General features: G+C 43.7%; 1 protein-coding gene across 9 annotated transcripts; it reads left to right on the top strand.

Annotated features, from left to right (window-relative positions):
• Positions 1-405: 405 nt before the first annotated feature.
• On the top strand, positions 406-16,289 carry LOC145162457 (uncharacterized). 9 transcript variants are annotated; one of them, XR_013739137.1, is made up of 5 exons: positions 406-574; positions 1,309-2,000; positions 5,108-5,215; positions 5,336-5,510; positions 16,126-16,289. XR_013739137.1 is itself a non-coding variant. In XM_079081614.1 (4 exons), exons 2-4 carry the CDS (start codon positions 1,985-1,987, stop codon positions 3,552-3,554), a joined length of 642 nt encoding a protein of 213 aa, XP_078937740.1. In that variant the 5' UTR covers positions 406-574; positions 1,309-1,984; the 3' UTR covers positions 3,555-3,695. The 9 variants fall into 9 exon arrangements, 3 of the variants coding, with proteins under 3 accessions (XP_078937740.1, XP_078937734.1, XP_078937728.1); XR_013739140.1 differs by having other exon boundaries at positions 5,108-5,243; XR_013739144.1 differs by adding an exon at positions 4,257-4,327 and having other exon boundaries at positions 5,108-5,510.

Here is a 16,289-nt window from a genome sequence, read left to right as displayed (position 1 = left end):
ATTTGGAATGGATATTAAGAAATGACTTTATGTTTGTTTTACAAATTTTCATTTAGTTTCGGTTGTGATTTTGCATTAGTGAAGAATATTCTCTTGCATAATATTTTGTATTTTCTAAGTGTAGTATTCTCTAAAAAGATGAGAAAAAAAGGATAGATAACAAACATAAGAACAAAAAAAGTAAATTGAAATTAACATAAAAAGTTATTAGTGTTAGTCATAAGGAAGACCGGTGCAAGAAAATGAAACTATAAAAACTTGTGGTGCCTTGTTTTTAAAACTTGAACTCAAATTGAGAAATTTACTAAACCATAAGGACTAATTCTGTAATTTAGTCTTAGTTCCAGAAAAGAATAAAAAAAGAAATTCAAAATAAGGAAAACTGAAGCCTTTCTTTTTCGGGAAAGAACCCAGAAACCTTCGATCCTAAGGCAAAAAGAAAACCCCCAACATTCTCGTTCTTTATACTCTCTCGCCGATCTTTCCTCGTTGACTCACCGTTTCCCTGGCGACTTACTGCTCATGTTTCTCGGCTTTGTCTCCGTTGATTTTTACTCTGTCATCACCGCTTCAGGTAAATGTGAAGACAGATCCTTACAAGTTCGTTTTACTTGTTGTTAGACAGTTTCACTTATTAATCACAGATCACATCATAATCATTTGTTTTTTTCATTAAATTTTTGTTTATTTCAGCTACTTTTGTTTAGTTTTCCATATCGGTTAGGGTAGTACACATTCCAGCATGTTTTTGTGGAAGTCCAGAATGATGAACAAAACTTTGTGCGGATCGGGAAATTCTTCAATTCTCGAAAATTGCTTCCTTTAATCACTTTATATTTTGAGTTTATAAACACCATTTTTTACATTATCTGCTCCTAAATTGTAAGCTAAACACTAAAAACCAAATAAGTTAGACTCAAAATTGTACATACTTGACTCAAAATTGTTGGATTGTGGGTAGTCTGTGTATGATTTAGGTTCCAGCAGTAAGCAGCTCATAAATTTCCAAAAGGGAAAACTCGGTTTATCTGAACACTCATTATACTTGGTGACTTTCACATTTCGGTGTTTGGTTTCATTAAGTGAACTTCAAATGGATTTTATTTAGACAATACTAGGGATTTTTATGTGGGTTTACCAAAACAAGATAGAGATGTTGTATAACAAATGAACAAATTGGTTAGATATTTTCTTGCACCTGAACTTGTCATATAATTGCTACTGCCAGGAGGCAATTAGCAGTTTACATTTCAATTGTTTGATGAGATTTAAGTTGCATATTATAATTAACAATTTCCTATTACATAGAGGAATTTTGTACGGGATCCTGACATTAAAGCACAAGTGAAGAAAGCCGGTGAAACCAACTTTTGTAGCTGATAACGTGTGGAGGTGTTGCCCAGTTGGAGTTGGTGAAGAGTCATCAACCCATAACTCATAATGGTTGTTCTCTCTGAACATCCAGAAGTATCTTCATCTTCTTCATCAACTTGTGGCCCTCATTCATCAACTCATGTTCATAGATATGAATATGATGTATTTTTAAGTTTTAGAGGTCTTGACACTCGTCATAGTTTCACTGATCACCTTCATAAGGCCCTCATTGATGCCAATATCAATACCTTCTTGGATGATAAAGAGATTGAAACAGGGGATTATTTAAAACCAGAACTGGAGAATGCAATTAAGGCATCTCGGGCTTCAATTATTGTGTTGTCTAAAAATTACGCTTCTTCAACATGGTGCCTGGATGAATTGGTGTTGATCCTTGAGCAGCGTATGACATCCAACCACATTGTCATCCCCATATTTTATCATGTGGAGCCCACCCATGTCAGGAAGCAACAAAGTAGCTTTGGAGATGCAATGTCTAAGCATAAACAAAAAATGGATGGTGAGAAAGATGAAAATAAAAGAAGTCAATGGGCTCAAAAGATTGATCGATGGAATAAGGCGCTTGAAGAAGTTGCTAATTTAAAAGGAAATGACGTCAATGGAAGGTAACCACTTTCTTACCCATTTCTTCATACGCCTTCAAATATGTTTAATTAACGCATGAAATGTTGAAATCATCTTCTCCCTATGAATTTTAATAAGTTTCTTTAATATCATTAAATAGACATGTTTGATGTATTAGGATCAAAAAGATGCACAAAGTTAGATACAGTAACCATGCGGATAGTTTTTCACACTTCTTATGCATTTAGTATTTTATCATAGGTTAGTCTATTTAGATAAACCATTTCATTTATTTTCATATGCGTCTGTTAAAAACCAAACCAATTTGAACCATTTCATTTATTTCTTGAAAAACTTCCAAGAAATATAGGCATGTTAGAGAAGGTTAAAACAATGTTGCTAGATGGTTGTAATCTTGGTGAATCTCGAATCAAGAATATGGATATGGATTCACAAGAAATGTGCACGGTTACCAACATTGGCATAAGCCGAGCCTTTGTGCGTTCTATACCACGTGATTTGAAGTCCTCTACAATGTCTTTACCGAGGTCTTTAGTAACGTTGTCACTTAAGAAGAACAAGTTGTCCAATGAATCCTTTCCCATGGACTTTAGTTGTCTATCTATGTTAAAGGAATTATATTTAGATGGCAATCCTTTCAATTCCATACCTAGTTGTGTGAGAACCCTTCCTATACTTGAGATACTTAGTATGAATATGTGTAAAAATTTGAAGTCAGTCGAGTATCCTCCACGTACACTAAAAAAGTTGTTTCTTGGTGTTGCTTATGGGTATCATACAGACAAAGTTGTATTTGTTCCAGAAATGTCCCCACTCCAGTTATCAATAGACTGGACATCTTATTCACTTTGGTTGAACAATTACGAACTTGAAGGTGTGATCAAAATCCAAGAAATGATGAGTGTTGAAGAAAAGGTGTTACGTAGCTTGGGCTGGACTAATTTAGACTTCCTTAACGAAATGCGTGTGGGAACTAAATCTTCAGAATCTGAAATCCAGGTTTTGTCTAGTTAACTTTCTGTGTTTATGTGAAGATATATAATGTAATTATTATGACGGTTTGTAGTTGGCAGAGGATGTTTTATGAACTTGGAATATTCAGCATGTTGTATAAGGCTGAGGAGATGCCGAGTTGGATTAGGCATAGAAGCGTGGGGCCAGTAATATCATTTATCATCCCATCATCATCATCTCCAAACAACCTCCTTACAGGGCTCAACTTCTGCTCTCTGCACACATTAAACCTTCTTGATGAGGGGTTGGATTTAACAGATGATAAGCTTTTCCCTTGGAATCCAATGATGACAATTACTAACATGACAAAAAATCGTACGTGGATATACGAACGTTTCGTTGACATATTTAGTGAAACTCTGAATTGTAGGGTGATATTAAGTCATTGGATGTTTGGGAAGAATGAGATGGAGGCTGGTGACCACATTACTATCACTGTTACACCGCAGAGGCATGTACCTTTAATAGAAGAAGTTGTAAAGGAGTGTGGGGTGAGTCTTGTGTATGAAGATGGAGAGAAGAAGGATGAAGAAGATGCATTGGGTTATTACAAGTCATAGCATCACATAATTGGTGGAGATCTCTCTCCTTTTCAAACAACAACAGGACAAACATCCTAGACAGCGAACGATTTTTTGAAGCTGGCATTAAATTGTGGCCATATCATCGTAAATTCGTTCCAGATGGCCCCGATTATCAAGGTAGATGTCATTTATTAAAATATTTTATTGTCATGTCTTATGTGTAATGATATGACCCATGACCCAACTTCTTTAGAAAGATGGATAATGACCCATTTATTTTTACTACATAAATAAATGTTTCATATAACCCAAATCCACCCACCCATTTATTGTTCATTTTATTGACCTCTACTATAAGAGTTTGTTCTTGTAAATTATGACAAATCAAATTTCTACGACATATTTTTTCTTCCTGACATTAGAGGGTTTCACGCCCAAGTCCACCCATTTTTTTAGGAGATAAATAAATGTTTCACGCCCAAGTCCACCCATTTATCGTTGATGTTATTGACCTCCACTATACGAGTTTGTTTTTATAAAATATGAATAATAAAGTATCTACCTTCTGCCTTTTAAATGAATCGACCCAAGTAGTGATCTGTCTGAATGGGTCTATGTTAACCGATTAAGTTTTGATATGTTGGATCATATAAATATATCAGGACCCAACACAAACTACTTTGTCCAAGTTGATGTTTGTGAATAATAATTAACACATAACTTTTATTCTGTGTTCAGAAGAAAAGGAAAGGTATTGGTTCATAGCTTTATCCCCAGGGAAGGCTGACATACTTGGTCGTGCACGTGAGGTATTCTTTTTGACACCCAAACCTTTCTCTCATCAAATGCATAAAGGGCATACAGATCCAAGTATGTTATATATCATATCTAAAAGATGATTTCCTCTGTTTGGATTCTTCATGAATTTGTGGAACTTCTTTGTTAGAAAATCTAAAATTTCATCACATTTTTTGGAACTCAACTTTCCTCATCCCTTATTTCTGGTTAATATACAGCAAATGCACAGGGGTTCGGTTAATTGTTTGTATTTCCTCCAATAAACTTTATATAAACTTGAACTATTATTTGACTACCAGAGGTCATTAAATTCCCTTAATCATTGGCAATGGTCCACCACATTGTATTGGACTTTAACCAATAAGTTTTTAGTGTTATGATACTGCTCCATGAACATCATGTATTCCTAAGATCTTTAGATGTTTAGATTACAATTCTCACTGTTTACATTTGACCTCAAAGAATAGATATAAATTTAATATTTATCTTTTTTCACTTGAAGCCTTTTCAACTTGCTAACAAGCAAGGGTTTCTGTTACATGCCTCCGCAGCTGATGCTTTAAAATTGTTTTACTGTAGTCTTGTATTTTTATGGACATGTTCTGATCCTTTTGATTTTATTCTTTAACATATCCCACATTTATTTAGCTGACTCACATATATGTACAAACAAACTTAAAGAGATCTTGTTGTATTGTATTGCCATCTGTCTGTTTTCATAGCATTTTGTATCAGATCTTTATATACTTATGTTACTTTAAAGATATTCTTACGTTTCCTTTTATTCGTAGGGTAAGGGGGAATCTTCAGGGTCTCGTCCTTAACATGAAAATACTTGAGAAAGAGAGGCTGCAGTACATGGCTGTCTGAATTCAAAAGAGATGCATTTAGTCAGATGGGTAACCTAATACTACTGTAACTCAATGAGTTATATCCTAATCTTTTCCAAAATAATTAAGATGGTTTGGTTTTTGTAACCTCTGGTAATGATTTATCTTTTTGGTTTTTGTTTTTGATAGCTGTGTATTTGATTGCCAAAAACAGAGGAAAACAATATAAATGGTTTTTTAGTTGATTAATACACGTGTAAAGTCGTAATGTTGTGCATTCTTGTGAGAAGGAGAGAAGGGATTCAAGCTAGGCTGGTTGAGGAGCTCAGAACTACCATTTCTTCTTCAAAAGGGTGCTGTTGAGGTACGAATCCATGTCTATTTTCGTGTATTTGGTAGATCTTTTGAATCTAGGGTTTTTTTTACCCTTTCTTTAGTTGGAATGTGGAGTATGTGAAGTCCCATTGTGGAATAAACTTCAGATCTGGACCTTTAGAGGTCTAGAGAGTCCCAACAACCAAGCTTTATGCTGTTACATGAGAACATTGAGCCTAGGACTTCATTTTTAGAGCTATTTCTTCAAAGAGGGCCATATGTGCGATGCATGAACGTAAAGTTTAGACCTTTACGTAATTATTGAGCATGGGGAAGTCAGATCTATAGGTTAGTGTAACATCCATAAATTTTACGCCAAATTCAAACTTTTTCAACCATAAATAAAAGTCAAATAGTATTGTTTACAAAATGTTTTCAAATCAATATCCATCAGAGTGTCCCAAAATCATAACATAAGGATGAGGAGCGGTACGGTCACGCCTTCGCCTTGCCACGATCTCATGAAGTACCTGAAACAATAAACTGAAAACTGTAAGCCCGAGGGCTTAGTGAGCTACCCCCAAAATACCAATACCACACTGACAATACCATATCAGTAACAATCAATCAATCAATCATGCATACTGGGCCATCGGCCTGACTGGACCGCCCTACTGGGCCTACAATCTATCTGAACCTATCCAAGCATACTGGGCCATCGGCCTGACTGGACCGCCCTACTGGGCCTACAGTCTATCTGAATCTATCCCTGTATACTGGGCCATCGGCCTAACTGGACCGCCCTACTGGGCCTACAGTCTATCTGAATCTATCCCGAGCCTTCGGTATGACTGGTCTGCCTCGTGGCCTGCAGTCTCCCCGGACCGCTCATAAGGTATGTTGGCCTACAGCACAAAGCAGGACCGCCTCAACCCAACCAACAAGCAAATAACCATGTACACATAACTATCATATGCTGCATATAAAAGCATCAAACATATCTGTCACACTGATCATCAACCATAGAATCCTCTCGTAACTAGAGTCCGACCTAACAGGTCACTAGCATACCAATCCTTACGGATCATAAAGCATAATACACTATCTATCCTGATTCCGATCTAGCACATCAAATCCATATGTAGCATACCATAACAACCGATCTAACCGATCTCTAGCATAGCAACCATCCTAAACCAGGATGAAATCTAACATAGCAACCATCCTAAACCAGGATGAAATCTATCATAACAATAACATAGCAACCATCCTAAACCAGGATGTACATCATAAAGGGCCGACCTTGGTGCCGTAGACCCTATTGATATAGTGAGGATAACTCACCTCGCAGATGTCGACTCGAAAGGTAAACTCCAACTCTCGGTTCACTTGACACAGGTTCCACCATCTATAATCATAGTACATTATACTCATAAGTCCTTAACATTATAAGGTACTCCATAACCCACTAGTCAACCCCTGGTCAAAGTCAAAGTCCTCAGTCAAGGTCAACAGTCCATGTTGACCCCAACTCGCCGAGTACCCTCGGCTACTCGCCGAGTTCCTCGAAGCACATTCCACTCGCCGAGTCATCGGGGTGACTCGTCGAGTTCCTTCGATTCCCGTTCAAACTCTAAGGCCACCCGTCGAGTTCCCTCCTTGCCACTCGACGGGTATACACGCATACATATCCCAGGGAAAACTCATCCGACTCGCCGAGTTGTTCTTCAACTCGTCGAGTCTTATGGTGATCTTCATCGGACTCGCCGAGTTGTTCATCCAACTCGTCGAGTTCACGGCCATCTTCATGTGACTCGCCGAGTCAACCTTGCGATTCGCCGAGTCCATTCAGTCCTTTTTCCATACAGACTTGTTTTGAGCCATGCAGCGGCTCCAATTCACAGATCCAAGCTTCTAGGGCATGCTTTTCACGTAAAGTTGCAAACTTTACGTGCATGCATGACTAATAAGGCTCTTAATGCCAAAACTAAGTTCTTAATGGGGCTTTATGCACAAGGAGGGCCTCATTCTCGCCCAAAATCAGAGCTTTATGACTCTAGAACCCAAGAAGGTTACAGATCTGAAGTTACAACTTCAGATCTAGCTCATATCCCACATTACCATCTCAACCAAACCATAAAAACCCTAGATCTCAACCAAAAGAGGTCTAAAAGGAAAAAGGAGAAAATGTGACGACTTGATACCTCCAAATGATGCTATTTGAGGTAGATTTCTGATTTCCCACACTTCCTTGCTCCTAGCCTTTTGTTTCCCCAAGCTCCTCTCCTCAAAAGATCTCCTCTCCAAAGCTTTACACACACAAGAATGAACACCACACGAATTAGGGTTTTCTGAGCTCTCAAGGACTGCAAAGAGGCCAAAGGAGGCTTATGTTTCCTTAAATAGGGTGCAAAACCCCGGGATTTAGGGTTTCATCTGCCAGCTCCTACTTGCCGAGTCCCAATATGGACTCGTCGAGTAGGTCACTTAACATGCGATCCCACCCCGCTGCTACTCGACGAGTAGGTCAACCGACTCGTCGAGTAGAGCTTCATCCAATAACTCTTATTTAAATGATACCTGAGAATCAGGGCGTTACAACTCTCCCCCACTTGAACTAGACTTCGCCCTCGAAGTCCGTCGGAATAAACAATGCCGGGTAATGCTCGCGCATCTCCGCTTCCGGCTCCCATGTCCACTCGGATCCCCTCCGATGTTCCCATTGTACCTTTACCAAAGATATTTCCTTGTTCCGAAGAATCTTCTTCTTCCTTTCCAAAATAGCTATAGGCCTCTCCACATAGTTCAGACGCTCATCGACCTGAATGTCATCCAACGATACTACTGCCTCCTGGTCCATAATGCATTTTCGCAATTGCGAAACATGGAATGTGCTGTGGATCCGGCTAAGCTCCTCCGGAAGCTCTAGCCTATAAGCCACCCTGCCAACCCTGGCAACAACCCTGAACGGCCCAATGTAACGGGGACCCAATTTTCCCCTCTTCCTGAAGCGGATCACTCCCTTCCAGGGTGAGACCTTCAGGAGAACCATGTCACCCACCTGAAATTCCAGCTCAGATCGGCGTCGGTCGACATAACTTTGGAAACTGGAACCCCATGGCGAGAGACAATCTCGCGGACGTACAGGTCGGCCAACTTCTCCGCCGACGAACTCTCCCGTATAGCTAGGAAATGGGCACTCTTGGTCAATCGATCCACGATGACCCATATAGAATCGAACCCCCTTGCCGTTTTTGGCAACTTCGTGATGAAATCCATCGCGATTCGTTTCCATTTCCACATGGGAATCTCCAGGGGCTGCAGCTTACCATGCGGCCTTGACCATCCTACAGGTCAAGCACCCCTCAACAAACCAAGCGATATCTCGCTTCATGCCCCGCCACCAATAACTCGAACTCATATCATGGTACATCTTGGTGGCTCCCGGATGAATAGAGAAGCGAGACTTATGAGCCTCCTCCATCACTATCTGCCGGACCCCTCCGGACATCGGAACCCAAACCCGACCGTAACGGGTCAACAAGCCGCGGCTATCCTGAACAAACCGGGCGCTTTCGCCCTTAATCCTCTCCAACTTCCAGTTCTCTAGTCTCATGCCCTCAACCTGAGCATCCCTGATCAAACCCACCAGCGGGGAATCCACAGCTATCCTCATACACCTGGCTGGGGTCGAGGACCCAGCTGACTTGCGGCTCAGAGCATCCGCAACCACGTTCGCTTTACCAGGATGGTAAAGGATCTCGCAATTGTAGTCCTTGACTACATCTAGCCACCTGCGCTGCCTCATATTCAGGTTGGGCTGATCCATAATGTGTCTCAAACTCTTGTGATCCGTGTATATGGTACAACGGACCCCGTACAGATAGTGCCTCCAAATCTTGAGAGCGAAGACCACCGCTCCCAACTCAAGATCGTGCGTGGGGTATCTCGTCTCATGCGGCTTTAGCTGCCGCGATGCATAAGCTACCACTCGTCCCCTCTGCATGAGGACTGCCCCTAAGCCTATGATGGACGCATCACAAAATACCACAAAATCCTCCACTCCCTCGGGGAGTGTCAACACCGGCGCCTCGCATAACCGCTGCCGGAGGGTCTCAAACGCCCTCTGCTGCTCAGGGCCCCACCGGAAATCCACCCCCTTCCTCGTTAGACGAGTGAGGGGTACGACAACCTTGGAGAAATCACGAATGAATCTCCGATAATACCCTGCTAAACCCAAGAAACTCCTGATGTCTGAGGGAGATCTCGGAGTCTCCCACTGCATAACCGCCTCCACCTTGGCCGGATTGACCAAAATCCCCTCCTGGTTAACGAGATGTCCGAGAAACTGAACCTCTCACAACCAAAACTCGCACTTCGAGAACTTGGCATACAGCCGTTCTCATCGCAGTACCTCTAACATCTCCCTGAGATGCTCCTCATGCTACTCTCGGGTCTTGGAATATACCAAGATATCATCTATAAACACAATGACCGAGCGATCGAGCATCGGTCTGCAGACTCGGTTCATCAGATCCATGAACACTGCTGGCGCGTTGGTGAGCCCAAACGGCATCACCACGAACTCGTAATGACCATAACGAGTCCGAAACGCGGTCTTCTCCACGTCTTCCTCCCTCACCCTGACCTGGTGGTATCCTGATCTCAAATCAATCTTGGAAAACCAAGATGCACCATGCAGCTGATCAAAAAGATCGTCTATCCTCGGAAGCGGATAACGGTTCTTCACCGTTAACTTGTTCAGCTCCCTATAGTCAATGCACATCCTGTGCGACCCGTCCTTCTTCCTGACGAAAAGGATCGGTGCTCCCCAGGGTGAACTACTCGGACGAATAAACTGCTTACCCAGCAGCTCCTGCAACTGAGATGACAACTCCTGCATCTATGGCTGTGCCAGTCGGTACGGCGCCTTAGCGATAGGGGCCGCACCCGGCATTAGATCAATCCTAAACTTAACCTGCCTCTCCGGAGGCACTCCGGGTAATTCTTCCGGAAACACATCAGCAAACTCTCTAACCACCGGAACCTCTGAAACTGAGAGCTGCTCCCTAACCCGCGTATCTACTACATACGCCAAATAACCGGCACACCCGTGCTGTATATACTGTCGAGCCCTGGCTGCCGAACAAAACCCTGATCCCAACCTGGTGCCCTCGCCATATACTACCAGTTCTCCCCCACTTGGGGTTCGAACCACCACCCGCTGCCTCTCACAGTCGATCATGACACCGAAACGGCTAAGCCAATCCATCCCTACAATCACGCATACATCCCCCATAGGGATATAGGAATCAAATCTATCGGGAAGGACACCCCGAAAATCTCCAACTCGCATCCCCAGTAAACCGAAGAAGCAGAAACCCCGTGCTCGTTGGCGATCGAAACTTGCAACGGACACTCAAGATCACCTATCGGCACACTGAACCCTCTAGAAAAGGTCTGAGATACAAACGACCGACTCGCCCCCGAGTCAAATAATACCAAAGCGGGCAAAGAATTCACTAAAAACGTACCTAACCATAGGTACAATCAATAAGCATAACACCAATATAATAATTGAGACAGAGAATAAAAACGTACCAGCAACCACATCCGGTGCTGCCTTGGCCTCCTCGGCCGTGAGCTGGAAGACACGACCCTGAGCCTTCGGAGGCTCCACCCTGACTGGCCTCCCATCTCCACTCCTCCCAGTAGCTGGCGTGGGACCCTGCGCCGACTTGGCGGCGAGCTGCGGACAGTTGGTCTTCACATGACCAACCTATTGACAATGGTAACAAATCCTCATATCTGCTGGGGGGGGGGGGGGACTGACGGCAGTCCCTGGCATAGTGCCCCTCCTTGCCACATTTGTGGCACCCCCTCCTGCTCTACACACTCCCGAATGAACCCTGCCACACTTTCCACAAGTGCGGCTCTGCTGACCCCCAGATCGTGCATCAACGGTCTTAGACCGCTTAGGCGCCGGCTGAGACTGTGCCGGTGCCTGATGCTGCTCCTTCAGCTGCAGCTCTATCTCCAACTCACGCCGCCTCGCGGCTTCCTGTAGATCCAGGAGGGTCTCACAACGCTGCGTAGCCATTAACTATCGTATATACGTCTTTGAGCATACTCAGATAACGAGTCATCTGGGACTGCTCTGACGCGATCTCCGGGCAAAACATAGCCCTCTCAGTGAACCTCCGGGTAATCTCCATCACAGACTCCCCATCCTGTCTCAATGTCAAAAACTCCTGAGCAAGCCGCTCCCGTTCCACGCGCGGAACGTAGCGGGTGCGAAACATATCCCGGAACTGCTCCCAAGTAACAACAGCCCGCTGATCATCAAAATATGAACCCGTCGTCAATCTCCATCAGTCCTTTGCCCCGAGCCTAAGCAGGTTCAGAGCACACCTGACCTTCTGGTCAGCAGGACATGAGCACGTGAAGAAACAACCCTCCACGTCAGACAACCACCGCATAGCTCTAATCGCATCCTGTGTACCATCAAATGTCGGGGGCTTCGTATTATCGAAGTCCCAGTACTGGAAAGCCCTGCCGGCTCCTCCTCCAACCCCTCCCGCAGTTACAGCCGAAGTGGCTGCAGCGGCTGCTGTCTCTGCCAGAGCTACATATCGCTCATCAAAATACTCGACCATCGCGGTCTTGATCGACCCAAACATCTCTGGAAGCTGCGCTCGGAAAGCCACAACGACCTCATCGTGCAGAATCTCCCGGATCCTGACATCCAGCTCCTCAGTCCCCATCTGAACCACGGGCTCAGGTGCTACCGGCACCTCTGGCCCTCCGTCCCCCTGTCCCGACCCTGATCCGGATCCCGATCCTGATCCGGACCCAGCAGCAAAACGTCTCGTCACCACCATACTGAAAGATACGTTCAAGACATCAGATACACAACATAATATCGGGAGACCAAAAATCACAAATCCTAGGGGTTGTGACTTACTTGCTACGCGTATGGGTCCTGTGCTTCCAGTAGTACGGACCCATACTACCTTCCACACCTACCCATATTTGTCTCAAGTATCACCACAACTCCCTAATACTATACTCAACATAATGTGCGCTCAACCCTCACTACTAGGGGACATCGCCTATCTCACAACTGATCCCACAGTTCTGCCCAACTCACACCTCCATGGAACTTCCATCAGCCCCTGCAGCGCTAGTGTATGTTAGCCGCACATAACGCTGGACCCGATAGACTTTTGAATATCCAATCCCACCCTAAGGTCGAATCAGACATTCTCCGGCTATAAGATCTTAACTATACACAGCCGTGATGCATACACTAAACATCTACAGTTATGATGTCAATCCCATATACAAGAAACCCTAGGCTAATAGGTATCATATAATCAGGCATATCTATCATGCGATTCCTGAAGATCCCTAGCCTAACACTAGCATGCTGTTCTAACATATCAGAATATCAAATAACTGTATGGTATCTTGGGGTTTACTTACAGGCTCCGGCTTATCGTACCCTCTGCATCCTCCATCCTTTCTTTTGAAAACCATTTTAAAACTTACTTTCCAAAAATTTCCTTGGTTTGAGACTGGATTCACACGAGTGTTCCTCCAATTCACTCAAACCAAGGCTCTGATACCAACTTGTAACATCCATAAATTTTACACCAAATTCAAACTTTTTCAACCATAAATAAAAGTCAAATAGTATTGTTTACAAAATGTTTTCAAATCAATATCCATCAGAGTGTCCCAAAATCATAACATAAGGATGAGGAGCGGTACGGTCACGCCTTCGCCTTGCCACGATCTCCTGAAGTACCTGAAACAATAAACTGAAAACTGTAAGCCCGAGGGCTTAGTGAGCTACCCCCAAAATACCAATACCACACTGACAATACCATATCAGTAACAATCAATCAATCAATCATGCATACTGGGCCATCGGCCTGACTGGACCGCCCTACTGGGCCTACAATCTATCTGAACCTATCCAAGCATACTGGGCCATCGGCCTGACTGGACCGCCCTACTGGGCGTACAGTCTATCTGAATCTATCCCTGCATACTGGGCCATCGGCCTAACTGGACCGCCCTACTGGGCCTACAGTCTATATGAATCTATCCCTGCATACTGGCCTGCAGTCTCCCCGGACCGCTCATAAGGTATGTTGGCCTACAACACAAAGCAGGACCGCCTCAACCCAACCAACAAGCAAATAACCATGTACACATAACTATCATATGTTGCATATAAAAGCATCAAACATATCTGTCACACTGATCATCAACCATAGAATCCTCTCGTAACTAGAGTCCGACCTAACAGGTCACTAGCATACCAATAAAGCATAATACACTATCTATCCCGATTCCAATCTAGCAGATCAAATCCAAATCCATATGTAGCATACCATAACAACCGATCTAACCGATCTCTAGCATAGCAACCATCCTAAACCAGGATGAAATCTAACATAGCAACCATCCTAAACCAGGATGAAATCTAGCATAACAATAACATAGCAACCATCCTAAACTAGGATGTAAATCATAAAGGGCCGGCCTTGGTGCCGTAGACCCTATTGATATAGTGAGGATAACACACCTCGCAGATGTCGACTCGAAAAGTAAACTCCAACTCTCGGTTCACTTGACACAGGTTCCACCACCTATAATCATAGTACATTATACTCATAAGTCCTTAACCTTATAAGGTACTCCATAACCCACCAGTCAACCCCTGGTCAAAGTCAAAGTCCTCAGTCAAGGTCAACAGTCCATGTTGACCCAACTCGCCGAGTACCCTCGGCTACTCGCCGAGTTCCTCAAAGCGCATTCCACTCGCCGAGTCATCGGGGTGACTCGTCGAGTTCCTTCGATTCCCGTTCAAACTCTAAGGCCACCCGTCGAGTTCCCTCCTTGCCACTCGACGGGTACACACGCATACATATCCTAGGGAAAACTCATCCAACTCGCCGAGTTGTTCTTCAACTCGTCGAGTCTTATGGTGATCTTCATCGGACTCGCCGAGTTGTTCATCCAACTCGTCGAGTTCACGGCCCTCTTCATGTGACTCGCCGAGTCAACCTTGCGACTCGCCGAGTCCATTCAGTCCTTTTTCCATACAGACTTGTTTTGAGCCATGCAGCGGCTCCAAATCACAGATCCAAGCTTCTAGGGCATGCTTTTCACGTAAAGTTGCAAACTTTACGTGCATGCATGACTAATAAGGCTCTTAATGCCAAAACTAAGTTCTTAATGGGGCTTTATGCACAAGGAGGGCCCCATTCTCGCCCAAAATCAGAGCTTTATGACTCTAGAACCCAAGAAGGTTACAGATCTGAAGTTACAACTTCAGATCTAGCTCATATCCCACATTACCATCTCAACCAAACCATAAAAACCCTAGATCTCAACCAAAAGAGGTCTAGAATGAAAAAGGAGAAAAGGTGACGACTTGATACCTCCAAATGATGCTATTTGAGGTAGATTTCTGATTTCCCACACTTCCTTGCTCCTAGCCTTTTGTTTCCCCAAGCTCCTCTCCAAAGCTTTACACACACAAGAATTAACACCACACGAATTAGGGTTTTCTGAGCTCTCAAGGACTGCAAAGAGGCCAAAGGAGGCTTATGTTTCCTTAAATAGGGTGCAAAACCCCAGGATTTAGGGTTTCATCTGCCAGCTCCTACTCGCCGAGTCCCAATATGGACTCGTCGAGTAGGTCACTTAACATGCGATCCCACCCCGCTGCTACTCGACGAGTAGGTCAACCGACTCGTCGAGTAGAGCTTCATCCAATAACTCTTATTTAAATGATACCTGAGAATCGGGGCGTTACAATTAGAGAAATAGATATGACCTCAGAAGGTCATTTGAGTATGGTTATGGAAGAAACTCGCCGAGTCCATAAGAGATCTCGACGAGTCGAGTCGGGGTTGCCCCGCGATTCATGACCAGTGGTAACCCGTCGAGTGGAAGGTTCACTCGACGAGTCGAGTGAGGCCTTATAAGGATTCAGAGGACACGCTTGGACTCGCCGAGTCACCCGAGTGCACTCGACGAGTCTGGTCAAAGTTTGACCGTTGACTGGAGTTGATTTCAGTTGACCTTAGGGTTTTGTTCTAGCTGGTTCATGAGAGATCAGGGAGGGGTAGAATGGTCTTCTACCCATCCTTTAGAAGTGAGGACATGAGGAGGTATTGATTAGAAATGTTATTATGTTAATAGGAGGAGGCTAGGTCGGGTTATCAAGCACGAGAGGTTATCCGACATCGTACGAGGTGAGTATTATCACTCTACTTTACCTAGAGTGGTAATTATGTGTGACCGGAAGGTCTTATGTGCTACGAGTAGAATGCGATGTATGCTGTTATATGATATGTATGTGCTATGTATGTTTTGAATAGTGTGGTATGGACCGGAAGGTCATTATGATATGGACCGGAAGGTCAACAGTGTATGGACCGGAAGGTCAAGATGACGAGGACCGGAAGGTCATTAGGGTAGGGCCGGAAGGTCTACCGGAGTTGTGGAGCCGGAAGGCCCACTGAGACACATTGGCCGGAAGGCATCATAGATCTATAGCCTCGAGTGGCTAGTTGATATGTATGTAGTATTTTGGGGAACTCACTAAGCTTTTATGCTTACCGTTTGTATGATATGTGTTTCAGGTACCAGTAAGGATCGCGGGAAGGCGCCGGCATGATCTGTACACACTGAAAGAAGAGTTGTTGGAGATTCTGGGATTTGTTATTATTATGACATTTGACATTATGAGATTTTGAGAACTATTGTATGAGTTGTGGTTGTTTTTAAAAATGAAAAATTGTTTTAA

The sequence above is a fragment of the Lactuca virosa genome, chromosome 1, assembly GCF_052849685.1.
Source record: "Lactuca virosa cultivar CGN04683 chromosome 1, Lactuca_virosa_CGN04683_v6, whole genome shotgun sequence".
In the NCBI taxonomy this organism is placed as follows: Eukaryota; Viridiplantae; Streptophyta; class Magnoliopsida; order Asterales; family Asteraceae; genus Lactuca; species Lactuca virosa.
Note: the sequence above shows the minus strand (reverse complement) of the source record. Positions and strands in the feature narration are given on the sequence as shown.